The 22,339-nt window shown below is 34.4% G+C and overlaps 2 protein-coding genes across 2 annotated transcripts; one reads left to right on the forward strand and one right to left on the reverse strand.

Annotated features, from left to right (window-relative positions):
* Window positions 1-10,142: 10,142 nt before the first annotated feature.
* On the reverse strand, window positions 10,143-10,577 carry LOC125579774 (glutathione S-transferase T2-like). The gene has a single exon (XM_048743619.1). It carries the CDS (start codon window positions 10,575-10,577, stop codon window positions 10,143-10,145), a length of 435 nt encoding a protein of 144 aa, XP_048599576.1.
* Window positions 10,578-13,541: 2,964 nt separating this feature from the next.
* Window positions 13,542-15,795, forward strand: LOC106438577 (berberine bridge enzyme-like 19). Its single transcript, XM_013879788.3, has 2 exons — window positions 13,542-15,224; window positions 15,619-15,795. Exons 1-2 carry the CDS (start codon window positions 13,613-13,615, stop codon window positions 15,717-15,719), a joined length of 1,713 nt encoding a protein of 570 aa, XP_013735242.2. The 5' UTR covers window positions 13,542-13,612; the 3' UTR covers window positions 15,720-15,795.
* Window positions 15,796-22,339: the final 6,544 nt, after the last annotated feature.

Here is a 22,339-nt window from a genome sequence, read left to right on the forward strand (position 1 = left end):
CTCCTTCGAGAACTTCGTGCAATCGTTCATTGTTGGCAAAGATACAGTGAAACTGGAAGAAGTTAGGTCGGCGCTTCATAGTCGGAAATTGCACCATAAGGCATCCAGCTCAGAGACATACAATCAAGCATCAGGGTTGTTTGTCAGTGGTGTGAAGGGACATGGGAACATAAGGACTTTGAAAGATAGGAAGTCGTTTCCAAGGAGTCCTAAAGCATCTGATATTTGCATTTATTGCAAAGAGAAGAGACATTGGAAGTGAGACTGTCCCAAGATGAAGGAGAAACAGTTTGGTTCTGTTGCAGTAGCCGAGGATGAAACCAAGTCTGACGACGACATCGCTCTTGTTGTGCACGGACACACACACTCTTCTGATGTGTGGGTTCTTGATACGGGCGCACCCTACCATATGACACCGAGGAGAGAGTGATTTTCAGAGTACATAGAGGTACTTGACAACAAGATTAAAATGGCAAACGACTTTGTCTGCAAGATTGTTGGGATCGGCTCAATCAAGCTCAGGACACATGATGGTAGATTCTGCACATTGAACAAGGTTAGGCATGTTCCATCAACGACAAAGAATTTGATATCCGTGAGTCTTCTGGACAGGAGAAGGTTCAAATATTCGGGCGGCGATGGAGTTTTGAATGTCTACAGGGGTTCTGATGTGGTTCTGAAGGGTTTCATGAACGGTACTCTGTATTTGCTGAAGGGTACAATGGTTACCGGTTCAGCAAATGTTGCATCGCCAGAGATCCCAGAGGAAGGTATGACTAAGCTATGGCATATGAGGCTTGGACATATGGGTGAGCGTGGGATGCAAGATCTGCTTCATTCTGATATTGGTTTGGAATTCTGCTCAGAAGAGTTCAAACAGTTTTGTAAGGATGCAACATCTGCCAAGCATCTTACAGACAGGGGAACACCACAGCGGGATGGTGTTGCAAAATGGATAAACCAGATAATGCTAGAGAGAGCGATGTGCATGTTCTCGAGTGCTGATTTGGAGAATCGGATTTGGGCTGAAGCAGTTAACACGGCTTGCTACTTGATAAATTTTGGTCCCCACACAGGCATCGAGTACAGGATACCTTCTGAGGTGTGGTCAGGTAGATATGCTGAATATTCACTTTTAAGAGTGTTTATGGGCTACGGTGATGGAATCAAGGGATACATGGTCTGGTCTCCATCAGAAAATCGAATGGTTCTAAGCAGGAATGGTGTCTTCGATGAAGCCTCTATGGTTAGAAGCTCAGGGTCCAATTCAGAAGCACAAAAGGGTAGCACTGGTAAACAGGTGGAGCTGCAAGATGGTCATGAAGTGATCGATGTGCAGGTACACACAGAAAATCAAGAGTAGCGTGTAGAAGATGTTCAGTTGGAGTCTACGAAGATTCAACCTCTTGATGCTACAGAGCATAGCATCGTGAAAGATCGACCAAGAAGGGTTGATGTCAGGCCACCAGAGAGATATCACTTCGATGATATGGTGGGTTATGCACTTCAGGTTGCATAGGAAGTGGATGCGTCATCCACTTACATGGAAGTTGTTTCTAGTCCCGAGTCTGAGAAACAGCATGTTGCAATGAGAGACGTAGAGTCTCATCAGAAGAATCATACATGGGATCTGGTCACACTACCATCGGGGAAAAGGGATGTTACATACAAGTGGGTCTTCAAGATTAAGGATGGAGCTTCATCGGCAGAAGAAGTTAAGTATAAAGCTCGGGTTGTTGCAAAAGGGTTAAGTCAGAGAGAGAGAGTAGACTACAATGAGATTTTCTCACATGTGGTCAAAGATATTTTCATCAGAGTGTTGCTAGCACTGGTAGCACGTCAGGACTTAGAGCTTGAGCAATTTGATGTGAAGACAGTGTTTCTTCATGGAGAGCTAGAGGAGATATACATGACTCAGCCGGATGGTTGTCGAGTTCCTGGAAAAGATGACTATGTGTATACGTTTCAGAAGTCACTTTCTGGATTTAAGCAGTCTCCCAGACGATGGTACAATAGATTCGACAGCTATATAATCAAGTTGGGCTACATCAGAAGTCCTTATGATTGGTGTGTCTGCGTGAGTAAGTTGAAGGATGCGACATTCATCTGTTTGGTACTCTACATGGATGACATGTTGTTAGCTGAACATAAGTGTGACATTGAGAAGCTGGAGCTTCTGGGTTCTGAAGTTGAGATGAAGGACTTGGGTGCAGCAAAGAAGATTATAGGGATGCAGATCTTCAGAGATAGGGAGAAGGAGTTGTTCTTGTCACAGAAGGCCTTCATTAATGAGGTGTTGACAAGGTTCGTGATATCTTCAGATGAACCTATCAGTATTTTGTGCACTGCAAATGTTCATCTCACCATGTATATGGTTTAACCCGTTGGGGCATCTGGCCCGTTGGGGCATCTGGTCCGCAAGGGCATCTGGCTCGTTGGGGCATCCAGCCCGTTGGGGCATCCTGGACCGTTGGGGCGTCTGGCCCATTGGGGCATCTGGTCCGTTGGGTCGTCTGGCCCGTTGGGGCATCTGGTCCGTTGGGACATCTGGCCCGTTGGGCCATCTGACTCGTTGGGGCTCTTGTTCGTTGGGACATCTGGCCCGTTGGGGCGTCTGGTCCGTTGGGACGTCTGGTCCGTTGGGACGTCTGGTCCGTTGGGACATCTGGCCCGTTGGGGAGTCTAGTCCATTGGGACATCCGGCTGATGACGAACGTCTGGCTCTAGTTGAGCATCTGGCCGTTAAAGGGCGTCTGGTTCGTCATAGCAACACATCTGAGGCAAAGAGAGCGATGGTACATTTGGCGTTGAAGAACGCATCTGGTACATTTGGCGTTAATGGCGCATCTGGCACTTGAAAGTGCACTGGTACATCTGGCGGTGATGGCGCATCTGGTACATCTGGCGCAGAGAAACGCATCTGGTACATTTAGCACTTGAAGGTGCATCTGGTACATCTGGTACATCTATTATTGGGAGGATTCAAGTCAAGGTGGAGATTTGTTGATATGGCTTGAATCTGGATGTTACATCTAGGAGATGGATGTTACATCACGTACATCATACCGACTCGGTTGCATCAAGAGCGTTGCATCAAGTTATTATGGATGTTACATCTGATCGTCGGCTTAGGCCCATGAGTCCGTATAGTCTAGGGTTTTAGATGCGAGATACTACTATATATATCTTGTATTCGAAGTAACCCTAAACTTGCAATTTGTAAGCTCAATATCGCCTCCAATAATAAGATCTCTCTTTGCACGTGGACGTAGTCTTAGGGGTGAACCACGTTAAATATATGTGTCGTAGTTACATCGTTTTATTCATTTGTTTCCGCATCTGTTACTTCTCACATCCATCACAACAAAGGTGTTGAACAACCTGAAACCTCCAGAGAGCAACCTATGCTTCACTCAAGAGTGAGTAAACAAGCAGGCCTAGGTTAAAAAGTTGATAACAAAACAGCTCACTGAAGATGAATAGTTCATGGTTTCAACAAAATATTGAGGGCGGTTAATTAACGAGAAAGTTTTGAGAAACTGCCAAGCCGTTTCCAGTGTAGCGAGGAAGCTTGTCCGAATTTTAGAGTACAAACATAATCCTCAATCTGCTCACATACAACGCTACGATACTTGCATGTGAAGTAAGCTCCATAGAGGCATCAACAAACATTGATGTCGCGTTGGCAATCGATGTGGTCATATGACTCATATCACAAATGCTGATAAATAATATTATGCTAATAAAAAAAGAATAATACTAATCGGTGATTTATTTCTCAATTCTCATTAAATAATTTTCAGTTTAATAAATAAATGCTATTTAAAGTATTCAGATTTTAAAACTGATTAACCTGCCTTTTATGTGTCATTTTCTTTTTGCAAAAGATATTACAGAACTACAAGGTTTTTTGGCCGTCTTCAAACGTAGATTACCAAAGTGCGGAATAATTATATCTTTGGAGACTAAATTTTACAAAAATTGAAAGCACGAGTTTTCTGAACAAGGTTTTGTAACAAAAATTCTTCTTCTAGAAGTGGAAAGTCGGACACCTTACTTCAAATACACAAATCTTTTTCACCAAACAAATCCACTATCTCCAGAATAAAACATGTATATCTGAAAACCTATATCTGCACTATGCAAAATAATATTTATTTATCAGTTACGTATAATAATATATAAAAACTCATGTAGTAAAAAATAATATATAATATTCAAAATAATAATAATATAAATTACCATAGAACAGCAACATATAAAATTAAATTAACAAACAAAACATTAATTATGTAAAAATATTTGCTTAGGACATCAAAAAAAAAATTATAGAAAATTGATCAATTATCATATCAAAATAATTTCTTTTAGAACCCAAAGCTGGTAGTTCTACTGGTAAAGCATTCTACTCAAATAATAGAAATGTGAGGTTTAAATCTTAGTAGCTGAGGAAAGGGGATTAAACAAACGGCTCTTTTATCTAGTCTGAAGAAATTATAAACTTGGGCCAAAAACTTTTTAAATTCAAAATAATAATAGGCAAAGTTAACCCTCAAATTTAAGGTAAGGAGGCATAAATATTTTTAAATAACTTATAATGAAAATATTTTTATAGCTTAAGGATCATAGTATTATATATAAATATGTATACTAATCTTTTAAAATTTGAGGCTATATAAACTGTTATAAAATGAAACTAGAAGAGATGTATATTTGGAAACTGGTGTTATAAATATGTAACAGTCGAATATAATAGCTTAATCAAAACAAGTATAAAAAAATTGAGGGCCTCTAAATTTGTGCTAGAGGTGGGGGTTTAAGGCAACCGCCTTTTTCATAGGCCGGTAAGCACGGCTCTGTCACCATCCCTGCTTTAAGGAGGGCACTTTTTCCATCTAACTCAAAATATTTTAAATTATTTTTGTGTCCAAAATATATCTTTTTCTCGTGGTAATTTTTTTGTATATAGTTTAGTTTTACTCCTTCAATAGCTAAGTTTCTAAAGGAATGGATTGTTCTTTTAGAGTTAATTAATCGTCTGGAAAGTTGTTAAGCACACTGTATTTCTATCAGAACACCATGTTCAGGATAAGTTATTTTTATGTTATGTGAAGCCACCGCATGCGCCGCATATCCAAGTTAAAATAATAATATAATTATTTCTTTGAAAAATAGTGACATTTCGGCCAAAAAGAAGTAATCATGCAAGGAAGAAGAACACGTTATTCTTTGACAAAAAAAGAAAAAGAAAAAGAAAAACACGTTATTGTGTGGAACGAACTCGTGAACGCATATACTCTCCAAGTTACTCTCAACGTTTCCTTATGTAATGCCACACGAATAAGAACCCTTTCATTTTCAGCTTTAATAATAACAAAACAAAATCAAAGAAACTTTTGCTGCATTATCAAAGCTTCTCCACTTTACATGATTTAGGGTTTATATGTCTGCAGTTGTTTTATCGATTGGCCACGTGAATATCTCAAATTGTGTATTTAAAATTTACAGTAGAGTGGAACTGCATCGTGAATTCCCCTAAATATTATACTGGCAGGTCAACAAAATATGCATCTACCAAAGAAACTATATTTTGACTTTAGACCAAAAAAAAAAATTATATTTTGACCTCATTTACAAAAAAAAAAACTATAGTTTGACCTTGAAATAAAATACTAATAATTTTATCCAGAAAAAAATGCAAATATTACTAGTAGTATATTGTTTATTAAACACAATATATTTTATCTGTCTATTGGACAATTTTTTAAAAAAAATTGTTATAGAAGATGACTTTACTCAACCTAAGAAGACTTGCAAGTCCTAGACATCAAACTTGAAAATTAATTGAGTGTACATAACTACAAACTTACAATGTAACTCATATAAATACGGGTCAAAAATGGAAATTAACGCGTCTCATCTCTCATTTCGATGGTTGACGAAAATTATTAATTGATGAATATTTAGAATGCCTAGTTGCTACAGTAGAAATACGCAGAGACAACTTGAAGTCTTAAACAAGAAAATAATATACTGATTATCTTTATATATAAAGTTGGCTTTTTCCCTTCTTATGACATGTGGAAGGGGGGTTTATTGACATGTGTCCTTATGTTTTTTTTTGTATTTAAATTCTTTTTCTTTTAAATTATTGCAATTTTCTCCATCAATTTCTAGTTGTGTATTATCTAATCCTTCTCACACTTATTGGTCTCTAAAATTCAAGAAATAAATAAAATAATATAAATATATTTTAAATATTTAATTTATTCACACCTAAAAATAGCAAGACTTTTCATCATTTTATTATTTTTACTAATTTTTATTATTTCATTTACAAATTATATTTATTTCAATATTAGTATCATAAGATAATCAAATTAAGAATAAGAAACTAGACAACCAACACATAAACTAAGAAAACGGGTCAAAGGAAAAATAATAATCAAAAGGCCAAAGCCACCAAAAAACAGGAAAATATATGCCTAAAACACCGGAATCACAACCAGTAGCTAAAAAGAAAGAAACACCTCACAGACTAAAAAATAACATACAATACGGCATGCAACTGAAAAACCACAAAGCTCTGGATAGAAGGGACCAAAGCTCCAAAAGACTAACTCCGCACACCTATACCAAGGAAAACATGGAAAGAAAAGAAACAACTTGAGAGAGAGAGAATGGAAGACAACCACAAAAAAATCAGAGACTAAACTTGAGACCAGAAATAACCTTCCAAGCCCACATAGCATACACGAACGAAAACATTATCCAAATCTCGACTGGCAAACATGGTGAAAGGGAGAGCCACCAGAGATGCGATGAAAGCTGCAAAGAGATGCAAGAATAGAGAGGGAAAGGGAGACGGAGCGAAATCAGAAAACTATGGAGCCGTCCTCGAGCTATATATGAAAGAGAGCATAGAAGTCAGAAAACCAAAAACTGGATCTTGAAAACCAAAACGAGCAGAGACTATTGACGGTAAGCCAACGACGAGGAATACAAAATCAAAGACGAATAAACTCTGACCCAACCAAGGAGATGCAGTTCCTAACATCAGCTGAAATCTAAGGAAGAAGAGGAGCAATCAATATTGACTGGAACAGCCTACAATGCCGTGGGAAGCAACCGAACAACTGAAAACTCATAAACCCGATCTGCAACAAATACCATATAATCTCATAGGTGAAGAAGGCAAGAAGAACAAGAGAAAAATGTGAGTCTTTTTCCGGTGATGGTGAGAAGCACCGCACACCAGATTTGTAACGAAATACATGGACGGTGATGGCTCAAGTTTAAAATATGAGGAGAGGGCAAAAAACATCTTAAAAATTATAATTTTCAAAAATATAAAAAAATTATAATACAATTTTGACGATGAAACCGTTAATCTTAGAATCAACAAATGCGTAGATGCAAAGTTATTGAAATTCAATATTAGTTTACGTTAGAGGCTCATTTGACTACTAACAAGTACTATACACACAACGACACATTATTCAAAAAAAAACAAACGCAAAATATATTAACTTATCACCTACTACATAACAAACTAAAAACATCAAATAATGATCTTAACAAATAAAAACGATAACATAATTACATTATCCAAAAAAAAAATCATGCTCTTAGCAATAATAAAACAATATTCCGCGCGAAGCGCGGACACCCCCCTAGTATACTATAAGACCATGATTATCCCATGATCTTTAAGTGGGATCCTAAATGATTATTTAATGGTTTAAATGTATTTAAGTGGAGTTAATAACTCTAGTTGAGAAACTCTCATTTTTAGCGGTCCAATGGGAGTTTCTTAATTAGGGATGCTTAAAAAAAAATTAAATTTTTTTTTAGATAAAATTTATTTATTAAATAAAACATATTAAAAGATGACATTTAAAACATTGATATTAAAAAAACATAAAAAAAAGCTTAGTACAATAATCGAGAATAATTTGAAAGAAACATTTCAAACTCAGATGTTGTCTTCATCACGTCCAAACTTATTCCATAAATGCTCAACCAAATCAGCTTTGAGCTGTCGATGCATTTGTCTATCACGAATTATAGTTCGAACACCCATCATATTGGCGATATTTGAAGGAATATCTGTAGAATACGTGAGATCGACATGTGAAGTTCCGGTGTCTTCTCCTTGTTGGAACTCTGAAACATCAAAATGAGTGTATCCATCTCGTTCGTCTTCTACTATCATATTATGGAGTATAATACATGCTCTCATAATCCTCCCAATTTTGGCGTTATCCAAAAAAAGTGCTGGATTTTTAACAATGGCAAATCGAGCTTGCAGGACTTCAAAAGCACGCTCGACATCTTTTCGGACAGCTTCTTGATGTTGAGCAAACAAAGTCGCTTTCGGACCTTGTGGTATTGGAATGGATTGGATAAAAGTTGTCCATTTCGGATAAATACCATCGGTGAGATAGTAAGCCAAATGATACTCTCTTCCATTGACAGAGAAAGTAACTTGCGGAGCTTGACCTTTTATTATGTCATCAAAAACAGGTGAGCGATCAAGTACATTGATATCATTTAAGGTACCTGGAGGTCCAAAAAATGCATGCCATATCCATTAATCATACGAAGCAACCGCCTCTAACACTATTGTGGGTTTACCCGAGCCACGTGAATATTGACATTTCCAAGCGGTGGGACAATTCTTCCACTCCCAATGCATACAATCGATGATCCCTATCATCCCGGGAAAGCCACGTTGCTCACCAATATAAAGTAGACGTTGAAGATCAGCCGGTGTTGGTCTTCTCAGGTACTCATCGCTGAATAAATATAATATTCCTTCCACAAAATGGTCCACACATGACCTTGTAGTGGTTTCACCGAGTCGGAGGTATTCGTCAACAGCATCAGCCGCAGAACCATATGCCAAGACACGAATGGCTGCTGTACACTTTTGAAATGGAGAGAGACTTAGCCTTCCGAGAGCATCTCTCTTTTGTCGAAAGAATTCAACTTCATTGGAGAGTCGATCAACAATTCGGATGAACAATGGCTTGTTCATTCTAAATCGTCGTCGGAATAGATTTTTATGATATGTTGTAGTTTCACTGAAATAATCATTCCATAAACGTATATTGCCTTCTTCACGATTCTGTTCGATATGAACTCGTTTTTTCCTTTTTTTCCTTTCTTCTTGATCACCATAATTAATGGCTAAAGTATCGAATGCTTGATCAAAATATTGATCAAACCTTTCATCATCGACTCCCTCAGAAGTGTTATGCGAAGAAGAAGCCATAGAATTGATATTTTGATTCTTTTGTAGAATTAAAAAAAAAAGAGAATGAAGCTTCTGATCTTTTGTAGAAAAACAAAAGAGAGAATGAGGCTTTGTGATCAAGGAGAAAGAGACGTGAGAAAACGTGAGAAACAAACTTGTCTCGAGCGTGATTGTTTGAAGTAAAGAAGAAGGAGACGTGAGAAACAAACTTGTTTGAAGCGTGATTGTTTGAAGTAAAGAAGAAGGAGACGTGATTGTTTGAAGTAAAGAAGAAGGAGAAACTTGTATGAAACTTGATTGTTTGAAACTTGTATGAAACTTGTGACTTTATTACAAAAACTTGTTTGAAACTATATAGATTTTACAAACAGACACATATATATCTTGTGACACAAACCGACACATATACATCTTGTGACAGAAAGAGACACATATACTTCCATCTCGTGACTTCCATCTCGTCTGTTCCATCTCGTGACTTCCATTTCGTGATACATACGGACATCACATGTGACTTCCATCTCCTCACTTCCATCTCGTGTTTGGCTTCTCGTGATCATCTTCATTTCCTTGTTCACTCTGCAAGTACACACACCAAAACAAGTTAAGTAACCGTATTTCAGATTAACTAAACAAACGAGCATTTCACATTTCACATTTCACATTAACTAAGCATACGAGCATTTCACATTTCACATTGAACATTGAACATTAAACATTTCACATTCAACTAAGCATTGAACATATCACATTAACTAACCGCATTTCACATAGAGTTCAAACATTAAAAGAACATGAAACATAACATCAAACAGAAAATGAAACAGACCATGAAACAGACTCCAAAGACACGACTATTTTAACATGACACAAATACAAACATTTAATCCAACATCTCTGTAATTAGCTTCTCCTTCAGTGCTTCTTCAAACTGAGATAGGGACTCTTTCTTTGCAATGAGACTCTCCAGCAGACCCATCTTTTTAAGCCTCTCTTTAGCTGCCAAGTATTTCTCTTTGAGAGACCACATTCCCTGAAATTCTGAGGCACTCAGTTGATCACCTATAGTTCTCTTACCACCTCCTCCTTTCGCTGCCTTTACACCAACAAGACGTTTGGCTGGGTGATCACCATTCGTGGTTGCTTGAGAGCTTGCCTCTCCATCCTCACACTTTCTCTTCTTAGTGCTTGATGATTGTCGTCCATCAAGCTTAGCAGTCGCAAGGGCACACCATTTCTGGTCGTTTTTCAGCTCCTCCCAAGCATGGTGAAGATTAAACTTAATCTTATGATCATTGTAGAAGAATTGGTGTGCCATTTTAACCACATCACTCTCGCTCTAACCACTTATTTTCTGTCTTGTTGCAGCCTCGTAGGAGGCACAGAACTTGCAAACAAGATTGTTCATCTTCTGCCACCTTTGCTTACACTGAATGGCCTCTCGCTTTTGACCTCTTTCCACCTTTGGACTAGCTGCATAGTAAACCGCAATGCATGACCAGAAAGCACATGCTTTCTGCTCATTGCCGACCACATGGTCCTTACTTGTGTTTAGCCATGCGCTGATGAGCACGAGATCATCAGACACTGACCATTTCTTTCTTTCTTTGCGCTCTCTAGGTGATTCTTCACAGAAGCTTGAGGTTTCAGTACTAAAGACCGGGGGTTGTGTTGAAGAGAGCTCCACAACAGGTGGAAAACTCGCATAAAGACCATGTGGACATGGTTCAGGAAGGGCACTATCTTGTTGACTGTTCAACAGGTCAACAAAATTGGAGGACATACTATATGGATTCGTAGAATCCATAGCCTAAATTTTCAGAGAATAGATAAAGCAGATAGTGGGTGTTTTCAAAACGATAACAGAGAAGAAGAAGATCTTGTTAAGATGAAAAGAAATGGAGAAGGCACCGACTTTAATAGATGAAAAGAGAAGAAGCATATATGTGTCTTTAAATTGCCTTTACTATTTGAGTTTAAACATGAGTAGACATTTATCTAAACATATTTATTACTACCTCTCACAGTCCTAATTTAACACCAAAACAACCATTCATCCAAAGCAGTCGCAAGCATTGATCACACGCATACTAACTAACCATAACCTAACTCTAACAAGCATTTATTAACCTAAGCACCATCCACACAAAAGCAATTCAGAACTTACAAGAAAATGATATGAAAATGTAGACATACCTCACTGAGAATCACAAGTATTGGTTGCTTGACGATGATACAGGAGGAGGAGCTTCAGTCGAGAGCTCAAAGGGTGCAAGAAGTCCATGCCATAGAGTTCAAACATCACAGTCACGTTCTATACCTTCACCAGTGATATGAGAAAAGCTAAAATATAGAGCTATAATACAGAGCAGAAGCAGATAAGAACTAAATTTCGATCAAACACCAAGAGCATCATAGTCATGTTGCTTGGTTAAGACTTAAGATTATCACAGCCATTTCGATCAAACACCAAGAGTTCAAACACCAAGAGTTCAAACATCACAGTCATGTTGCTTGGTTAAGAACTAGTAAAGCCTACAATTTCGATCAAACACCAAGAGCAGAAACAAATAATATCCATTCAAGCTTAACTAAGCAGAAGCAGATAATATCCTAAAACTAAAATCCTTAATCGCCTATACTCCAAGAAAACCTAATAGATCTACCCTATTAAATCATACAAATAATATCCATTCAAGCTTAATTAAGCAGAAGCAGAGATGTTTCGATTATTGAATCGACGATGGATATGGCTTACCTTAATGATATGGATCTTCACCACCGCTGCGTTCACCACACATCTAAGAGAATCTTCAATCCGGAGGAGACGCGGTGAGGACCGAGAGAGTCGTCGGCGGTGGTGGGTTGCGATCGGTTTCTGACGAAGAAGACGATGCTGACCGAGACAGTCGTCGTTCGTGGTGGTTTCGAGCGGTCTTCTGACGGAGAGCACGACAGACGCCGGAGGAGACGCCCTGAGGAGAGTGGTCATCGGTCGCTGTTTTGGTCGCCGTTTCGATCGCATGCGTCTTCGATGAATACGAAGAGGCGAAACAAAAGATAGAAAGAAAGAAAATAAAAAAAAAATAAAATAAATAAAAATTACAACTGTTCACGTCTTGACACGTGTTATAACATCCCACTTAAAAATTGATGCCAAAAACACCTATTTAAAGATCGGTAATCACTGATTTATTTTCTCTTGAATTATTTAAATGGACCATTTCCCTTAAAACCCCAGTAAGGACCATGCGATAATGTTGGTCTAAGACTGGCAGGAAATAAACGCGAACAAACTAAAAATGCAGACGATTTCTTCAATGGAAAAGCTTTATACATTTTAATTTTGGTTTAAAGAAAAGCTATATATATTCATATGGTTACATACTCAAAATTAATGATTGATCGAATATAATTAGTTAGGACGATATATGATATGGATACGATCAAAATAATAATAATGATGATGATGTGGATACGACCACGTTGTTTAAAGTCTTCTCTTTGAACTTTTCCTTCCTCCACTACAAAGCCACAAACCAATCGGAACCAGCTACCGACATTGACCATTGACTCTCCCCTAAAACAAGCGAAGAAGAAGAAAAAGGACACTCAATGAAACAAACGGCTTATCGTAGAAACCGGTAAGAAAGTGTAAATTTAGAGCCGGATTCATCTTTTACTTTTTGATTGGCTGTGATGGGATCCATGCACATATATATATATACACAACTCTTATTTTTTGGATTAAATGGTGATACATGGTAGAAAATAAAATATTGTATAGCTGTAAGAGTTAAACAGTGGTACCATTTAGTTAAAATCTGTCTAAATAAAAAATAAATATTAGTAGAGGTTGCTTTTATCAACGGTTTGATGAAAAAATTGCCAATGTTTTTTACACTTAAATTTTAGGAATATAATCTCATAAAATATGAATTATTATTCAATCTATAAATTAATAAAAGTGTACATCAAACTTTTAAGATAATGATTAAATACAATAAATAGTCACACATGAATCCTTATAATATTGGTTGCAAATTTATTTATTAACAATAAATTTATACTAATTTATAAGAAAAATAATAAATGAGTGTTAATATTTATAATTAATCATATCCCTAATTCCTTTTATTTACTTTTGCTATCCAACGAATTAAAATACAAACTACTATTTTTTGTTGTTCAACACTTGTAATAAACTTTCCTTTTTTTGTTCAAACGTAATAAAGTTTCCAAAACTTGCGATAACATATCTTCTCTCTCCCACCGGTTATAAATAAACCGGATAAGTGCACAGAACAAAGCAACACGATAGCCAAGAAAGCAGCATCTCCCCCACTTTTCACAATGCTGACGACACGACCAACATCTCTCTGTGTCGGTTTCTTTCTTCTCTTCCTCTCTCTACCTCTCTCCACTCTCTCTCAACCCTCTATGTCCTCAGACTCAGTCTACGACTCCTTCCTCAAATGCCTCTCGGAGAAGACGAAGACGCCGCAATCCCAAATCGCCAAAATCGTCTTCTCTCAAACCAATCCTTCTTACACCTCCGTCCTCCGCGCTTACATCCGCAATGCCAGATTCAACAAATCCTCCACTCCCAAACCGACCATCATCGTCACTCCTCTCTCCGAGAGCCACGTCAGCGCCGCCGTCCTCTGCTCGAAGCCGTTGGATTTTGTCTTCAAGATCCGAAGCGGCGGCCACGACTACGACGGGCTCTCCTACATCTCCGACAAACCGTTTTTCATCCTCGACCTGTCGAACCTCCGCGACGTCTCCGTCGATATCGCCGATCAGACGGCTTGGATCTCCGCCGGAGCCACTCTCGGCGAGGTTTACTATCGTATCTGGGAGAAAAGCAAGACTCTCGGATTCCCTGCCGGAGTTTGTCCGACGGTTGGTGTCGGAGGTCACTTGAGCGGCGCTGGGTACGGTAACATGCTGAGGAAGTTCGGATTGACTGCCGATCACTTCATCGACGCGAAGATGGTTGATGTAAACGGTGCCGTTTTGGACCGGAAAGCGATGGGGGAAGATCTTTTCTGGGCTATCTCCGGCGGTGGAGGAGGTAGCTTCGGCGTCGTTTTGGGTTACAAGGTCAAGCTCGTGCCTGTGCCAGCGACCGTGACGGTGTTCCGGGTGGAGCAGTTAATGGCCGCCGGAGCGGTGGACATGGTTCACAAGTGGCAGTTCGTTGGTCCGAAAACCGACAAGAATCTGTTCATGAGGATGCTGATTCAGCCGGTGACGAGGAACAAGGTGAAGACGATTAGAGCCACTGTGGTGGCTCTGTACTTGGGAAAAGCAGACGACGTCGTTTCGCTACTGGCTAAGGAGCTTCCTGAGCTGGCTTTAAAGAAGGAGAACTGTACGGAGATGACTTGGTTCCAGTCTGCTCTATGGTGGGACAATCGCGTCAACGCCACTCAGACCGATCCTAAAGTGTTTCTCGATCGGAATCTCGACTCCTCCAGCCCCGGGAAGAGGAAGTCGGACTACGTGGCGACAGAGATTCCGAGAAGCGGGATCGTGTCTCTGTTCAATAAGATGATTGAGTTAGGGAAGATAGGGCTCGTTTTCAACCCCTACGGTGGAAGAATGGCGGAGATAGCTGAGGACGCGACACCGTTCCCGCATAGAAACATGCTTTTCAAGATTCAGTACTCTGTGAACTGGAAAGAATCGTCTCCGGAGTTGGAGAAGGGTTACTTGAACCAAGCCAAAGTGCTTCACAGTTTCATGACCGGGTTTGTGAGCAAGAACCCTAGAGGTGCTTACTTGAACTACCGTGATGTCGATATTGGGGTGAATGATCATGGGGAGGATAGTTACAAGGAAGGAGAGGTGTATGGAAGGATGTATTTTGGTAAAAACTTTGATCGGTTAGTGAAGATTAAAACAGCGGTGGATCCGGGGAATTTCTTCAGGAATGAACAGAGTATACCTACCTTGCCAAGTAAGGCATAATAAGATATATATTGTTAATCATTTGATATAAAGTTTGTTTTTTTTTTTTACTTTTAATGTAATGCTTTGGTGAAGCAGTATTGAATGTAAGGTTTTGGATATTGTATATTGACTATTGAATAGTTTCTGTATGTTTCATGGAACTCTAAGTCTGCCTAGATTGCTTGTGTATGAGAGAGATTCAGAGAAGTAATAAGTCAAAGTTTCTGGTATTGAAAGTTAGTTACTTGCTTTTGAAACTCGGAGAAAATGGTGGGTGTTTACTGTATTTAGTGTTTGGTTTGGAGTAGTTATCGGTGAATCTGGACCGTGTTCTTCTGACATGCATTTTTGTGTAATGAATGACTAAGTGTTGACTTTTAAACCCGATTTGGTTTTCGCAGTTGCGAAGAGAACGGGGGTGACTGAGCGGGGGACGGCGAAACGGTGGTCAGGGGCCGGAGGAGCCACGATAGTTGCATCTGTGCTTTTACATGTCTTCTAGATATTCTTGTTGTTGTTGTTATGTTATGAATCATTCATTGACTAATGGAGAAAATGGGCATTTTATTCCCTCAGTATTTGAAATCGGCAATTTTAATGCTCAAATATTGTTTCCGCATAATTATTCTCCAACTAATAGTTGACCGCACAAAATTGGAAATGAAATAGTCAAGACGGAAAAATAACGGTATATTTTTCATAAGATCAATAGAGCATCACTTCTGAAGTGAGAGATTTAAAATGGATTTGAGATTTTGTGTCAGAAACAGAGCATTCAGTGAAGTGTTAGTTAACCAAGTTTAGATTTGTACTAATTCTTATCGTGATATAATTGCGATCACTTCAAAATGTTAAATTCTAATTTTTAAAATAACTGAAGTATATGAAAACATTAAAAATGTTCATCGTTTTTAGAAAGTGTATAGACTTGTGTATAAACATGAGTGGCTACTGGTATGTTGCACAAGTTTTTCTTTTCTTCATGAGTTTCATGCGTATTAGGCTATTAGCACATAAGATTTCACAATTTGAAAATGAAAGTTGGCATATATTTTTCTGCATTTCAATTTAAATAGTGTATAGAAGTTTAATCTTAAAACATTTTTATATTTTTCTTTTATCTTTCTTGTCAACTTTTAATTTTGGTTCCTCAATTATATTATGACATAATCCTTAGACAAAAACATATATTTTCCTCAATTATATAATAGCCAAACAAATTATTAAAAGAGAAATAGACATGTATGACATCCAAGCGGCTATATGGCAAATAAAACAATTAATTTTATTTTTTTCAAACAATGATTGTTTAATAAGATAAGAGTATTTGCAGCTCATATACATAACAAAAATAAAAAGAAATTGTAAAAATTGACTAAAATTAAGAAAAATAATAAAAACAAAAATAAAAATAAAAAATTCAAAAAATAAAAATAAAAATAAAAATAATAAATTGTATAAATCGATAAAAATAGAAAAAATAGGAAATTTATAAAAATCTGGGAAAAAATTAAAAAAATTGAAAATGAAAAGTACTTGAAACCGAACCTCTTTGTTTGTTAAGTAGGCATTTGAGCGTTTGGGTGTCCGGGTTCGGATCCTAGAGATTTGGACTCAACAAGGCACTTGAAAAGATAAACTTTTGCCAACTTCATGGTTTTTGCCAATTTTTGCCACATGGTTTTGTTTTTCCATATTTTTTTCTTAATTTTTAATCGATTTTAACAATTTATTTTTGTTTTTATTATTATTTTGTGAATTTATACATTTTGTTTTTTTTATCTTTATTAATTATCAGTTTTGGATCCTTCGGATCCTAGAGATTTGGACCCAACAAGACATTTGAAAATTTTCGGTTCGGGTTCGACATGAGGTGATGGTGGCAAATTTAATCATATCACTCTAAAAAGCTATTACGAGATATAATAGGATTTTAAAACATTTTGTTGACTATTAAATTTTTGAATTTAAAAAAAATTAATTTTTTTTTAACTTTTTACAAAGTATTTTCATTTTAATATTTAAAATTTTGAAAATCTTATTTTTTCAAGATTTTATTTAAAATTTCCAACTTTTTCCTAATTTTTATCGATTATTATAAGATTTTATTATAATTTTTTTAATTTATAAATTTATTTTTTTCTATTATTATTTTTGAATTTTATTTTATTTTCCTGATTTTTTCTGAATTTATATCAATTTTTAGAATTTATATTGAATTTTTATTTTATTTTATTTTTTATTAATTAAAATAATTTTAAAAAGTAAACCGCCACGTCACCGGTTTTACCTGCTAATGAAGTAATGAACTGTAACTGGTCATAATTTTGACGTGTGCAACAAGTAAGTTAGTTTCGATGTTTAATATGTTATTGAAACAAATTTTAATGTTTAAAGTGTTAGCAGTTGAACTCTAAAGTTTAAAGTGTAAATTTTTGTCAACTTCGTGGTTTTTTATGCAATTTTCCCGGATTAAATATACGCAAGTCTACTATTTTAATTACTATTCACTTCCTTTATATTGATGCCTCTATTGAAACACTTATCATAGACCTGACACATATTCTTTTCAGGATTTGTATCTTTCTTTCTCTCATATCTCCTATTTTTTTTCTTTCTAAAGAGACTATTCCTTTTATGAGTTTCATCTAACTCAAATACTAGGTCTGAGACGGATCGGGTATCCGAACAATTTTAAGATATCTGGATCCAGATCTTTATCTGATGGATCCATAATTTTACTATCTTTATCCGAATTCGGGATTCGCGGATATTCTGGTGTCAGATATCCTTCTAAAAATTATTATATCCGGATCCGGATTTGGATCCTTAAAATAAATAAAAATAATATTAGTATATATAAAATATTAACAATAATTTTTAAAAAAATATATATATATAATGTTTTTAATTATTTCTATATATAATATTCCAAAATTTACATAAAATTTATATATACCATTGTAAAAATGAAAATTTATTAAATAAAATTAGTTTTTATATATAGATATTATTATTTTTGAAATAGTTATTAATAAAATTTACGGATCCGGATATCCGGACTAAAAAGTCAAGATATCCGGATCCGGATTCGGCTTTGACGGATCCAACATTTTACAATCCGGATCCGGATTCGACCTCTCCGGATATCCAGATTTTCTGATCGGAGCCGGATCGTATCTCGGATAAAAGACTCAGGCCTATCAAATACTATTAAAAATAATTTTTGTGCCCAAATTTTCTCTTTTTGGTTGGTAATTTTTCTGTATATAATTTAGTTTTACTTATTCAATAGCTAAGTTTCTAAAGGAATGGATTGTTCTTATAGAGTTAATTAACCGGTTGGAAAATTGTTTTGGCACACTAGATTGCTATCAGAACTCCATGTTTAGGATAAGTTTTTTTTTAATGATTTGTGAAGCCACCGCATGCGCCGCACATCCTAGTTAAATTACAAACCTAAAACTTCTTTGAAAAAGTGTTACATTTTCGGCCAAAAAGATTTAAAGAAATAAACAGCTGCAACGTTTTTTTCATGTAAGCCACACAAATAACAACCATTCATTTTCAACTATAGTAAAAACGTTGCACAAAAAAAAAGTAATAACAAAACAAAATGCAAAGAAAATTCGGCTGAATTATCACTTGATGAACCTCATTGTTCAGTTTTCTCATCTATATTATTAAAACAGAAATACTCATTTAAAATTGTTTTTACTTCATTAATTAAACTCCCTATTTTTTTGCTTATATTTTTCAGTTACATTTATAAAATATCTTAAAACGAATAAAACTACATAATTTATCACTTATCTTTTCAGTTAAATTAATGAAATATGTTTAAATGAATTTAAACTTCATATTTTATTATTTGTCTTTTTCAGTTACATTAATGAAATATCCTTAAATAAATTTGGACATAACGTCATTTAATCAACCAAGAAAACTCATGAGTTATCCTTACGTGCATAATTTTAATAAGGGAGATTTTAAAAAACGTGCATCATTAAAATGTTACCTAAAACATACATCACTAATATATAACATACATCAATAAAACTAGAATTTGACTCACACAATTGTACGGATATTATTTTCAGTTGATTAAATTAAAAAATATTTATTTATTCAAAAAATATTTAAGAATGCCTATGTTTTTAAAAATTATATGGTATTATTTGCTCATAACTCATTTGTCATTTGCTAAATTGTAGAAATAAAATTTTAGCATAATATAACTCAGCTGTCATTTGCTAAATTTATGGTTTTTATTTATATTTTTATTATTTAATTATAATATTTTTATTTTATATTTGAAAGAGAAATGAATTTTCTTTCAAACAATATTTTTGTAAATGTATTTTTTTAAAAAATAATCAATTTAAATTTTTATTATCATTGAATATAATTATTTTTGACATAATTTGAGTTTTCGTTTACATCAAAATTTATCATATATTAGGATAATTTTAATTTTAAATGTAATTTTCATATTTTTCAAACAAATTCTAAAAATATTTTTTAAATATTTTGTTACAATTTTAAAAAAAATATTGAGTTGCATTTCAAATAAAAAGGTAAAGATATTAAAAATATTTTAATTAAAATATGTAAAATTTAATATAGTTTTATGGAAATGGTCAAAAAAAATTACACATTAAAAAAATCATGATTTTTGTTAACTTGGCGGATCATTATTTATATAATATCGCAAACGAAAGAAAAATTTATGTTTTTACAATTATCTAATTAACTATGTATACTCATTTTTTTAATATTTTTTATATGATATCACACATTCGTAAAAAAATAGATAGTTTAAAATGCAAAAAAAAAATATTTACTTAATGAATATAATATGAATAAATTTTACAAATACATCATTTAATAAAATAAATAATTAAAAACTGAAAATTTATATCCGCGCTGGCGCGCGGATCAGGATCTAGTTTTTATTTATATTCTCAATTAAACTTCTTCATTTTACATGGTTTAGGGTTTATATGTCAGCAGTGAACAGTTGTTTTCTCAAATTGGCCACGTGAATATTTCAAATTTATGGTTTCAAATTCCAATAGATGGAAGGCATCGTGAATTCCCCGAGCATTTCCAAAAAGATTTTATATTTTGAAATTTTCAAAATTCTATATTTGAAGTTTCAAGTCGTTTTTTTTCAAAATCAAAACTTCAAATTAACTTCAAAAATATTTGTATTTTACACTATGGTCTTTATATCTTTCATAATTAATATGTAAATCTATAAAAAAATTATAAATAACTAGCATATATATAAATATATTACATCAATATTAATTAATAAAATCTTACACTAAAATATAAAATTATAAATGAGAAATACATAATTTAATATTAAGCTACAAGCAAAATACCACATTATTACATAAAATTATTTTCGTAATGCTCAATTTTTGGTTATACAAAATTTGGTTGGACAATATTTTGGAGAATTTGGAGGTTCTGGAGCAAATTTATCAGACTATTAGTGTTATTGTAATATTTAAATTTGTGTAATAATTATGTCTTTGTATATTTTTTAAAAAAGTTTTTATTAATTTTTTTTATAATATTCTTATTGTCTAATTCTAGTTTTAAAATATTATAAATATTATCTTAAATTTTTATTTAATTTTATGTATAAAATTTAAATTTATAATAACAAATTTGAAATATTTATGAGATAGAAATTTTTTAAAGATTAAAACAATAAACGAAAAATACTTAAGAATCACAAATGTGAAGTTTCATTATTCAAAATTTCAAAACTTTAAATTTGAAGTTTCTTTTGGAAGAGTATAAAACTCTGTACTTGAGGTTCTAGATTTTTTTTTGTAGATGTTCTAAATGTACATATATATTTTTTGACAAAAGAGATGCTCTAAATATTTCTTTTTTGACAAAAGAGATGCTGTAAATAAAAATATTATACTGCTGGTCAACAAAATATGCATCTTATCTAAGAAACTACAGTTTGACGTTGAGACAAAATACTAATAAATTTATTAGGGGTGGGCGTTCGGATACCCATTCGGGTTCGGTTCGGATCTATTCAGGTTTCGGGTTTTCGGGTTTAAAGATTTTAACCCCATTCGGATATTTCTAAATTTCGGTTCGGGTTCGGTTCGGATCTTTGCGGGTTCGGTTCGGGTTCGAATAACCCATTTAAATTATTTTAAATTTTTTAATACTCATTATATGCTTAAAATTTCTCAAAATCTAAAACAAAATAATATATTACATATAAATTTGTATAATATATGTCAAAATACCTAAAATTAACATATAAATTTGTTTAATTTGAATATTTGGATAAAAAAATTAATAAATATTTCAAGTATTTTGGTGTTTTGAATATATTTGAGCTATTTTAGACATTTACTTTTGATTATTTATGTATATTTTCAAGTATTTTAGATAAATTAAAAATATCTTATATATTTTGGATGTTTTTAATATATATTAAATCTAAAAATAAGTAATATATTTAGGTATATAAATTTATTTCGGTTACATTCGGATACTCGAGATACTTTGGTTCGGGTCGGATTCGGTTTCGGTTCTTTAGATACCAAAATTTTGACCCCGTTCGGATATTTAATCAATTTCGGTTCGGATTCGGTACTACTTTTTCGGATCGGATTCGGTTCGGTTCTTCGGATTCGGGTTTTTTGTCCAGCCATAAAATTTATCCAGAAAAATACAAATATCACTAGTAGTATATTGTTCATTAAACATAATAACAAACTTTATATCCCTAATGCCTTTTTTGTTATCTGTACTATTAAAGCAGAATCATTCTTATGATTATGTCCCTGATTTTTTCAATTAATTACAAAAATTGTCATTACCATATTCAAAAATAACAACATTAATTATTTTATTAATTAAAATACAATAAATTCGTTTTTCGGCATTTAATACAAGTATCATGCTTTTAGTTTTTAAATTATTTACAAGATTATGTCATTTTATTTATTTAAATTATGTTTGACAACTATTAAATCAATCAATTAGAAATAACAATGTTTTTTTACCAATCACAAGACATATCTCTAACTCCTATATTATAATTGCATACGGATGCGAGATAGGTTTTTGATGTGA

The sequence above is a fragment of the Brassica napus genome, chromosome C1 (assembly GCF_020379485.1).
Source record: "Brassica napus cultivar Da-Ae chromosome C1, Da-Ae, whole genome shotgun sequence".
In the NCBI taxonomy this organism is placed as follows: domain Eukaryota; kingdom Viridiplantae; phylum Streptophyta; class Magnoliopsida; order Brassicales; family Brassicaceae; genus Brassica; species Brassica napus.

Coding starts and splice junctions, on each gene's coding strand:
- LOC125579774 (XM_048743619.1), bottom strand. CDS start 10,577: ATGGCACACCAATTCTTCTACAATGATCATAAGATTAAGTTTAATCTT.
- LOC106438577 (XM_013879788.3), top strand. CDS start 13,613: ATGCTGACGACACGACCAACATCTCTCTGTGTCGGTTTCTTTCTTCTC. Junction 15,225..15,618: donor GAGTATACCTACCTTGCCAA/GTAAGGCATAAT, acceptor TGGTTTTCGCAG/TTGCGAAGAGAACGGGGGTG.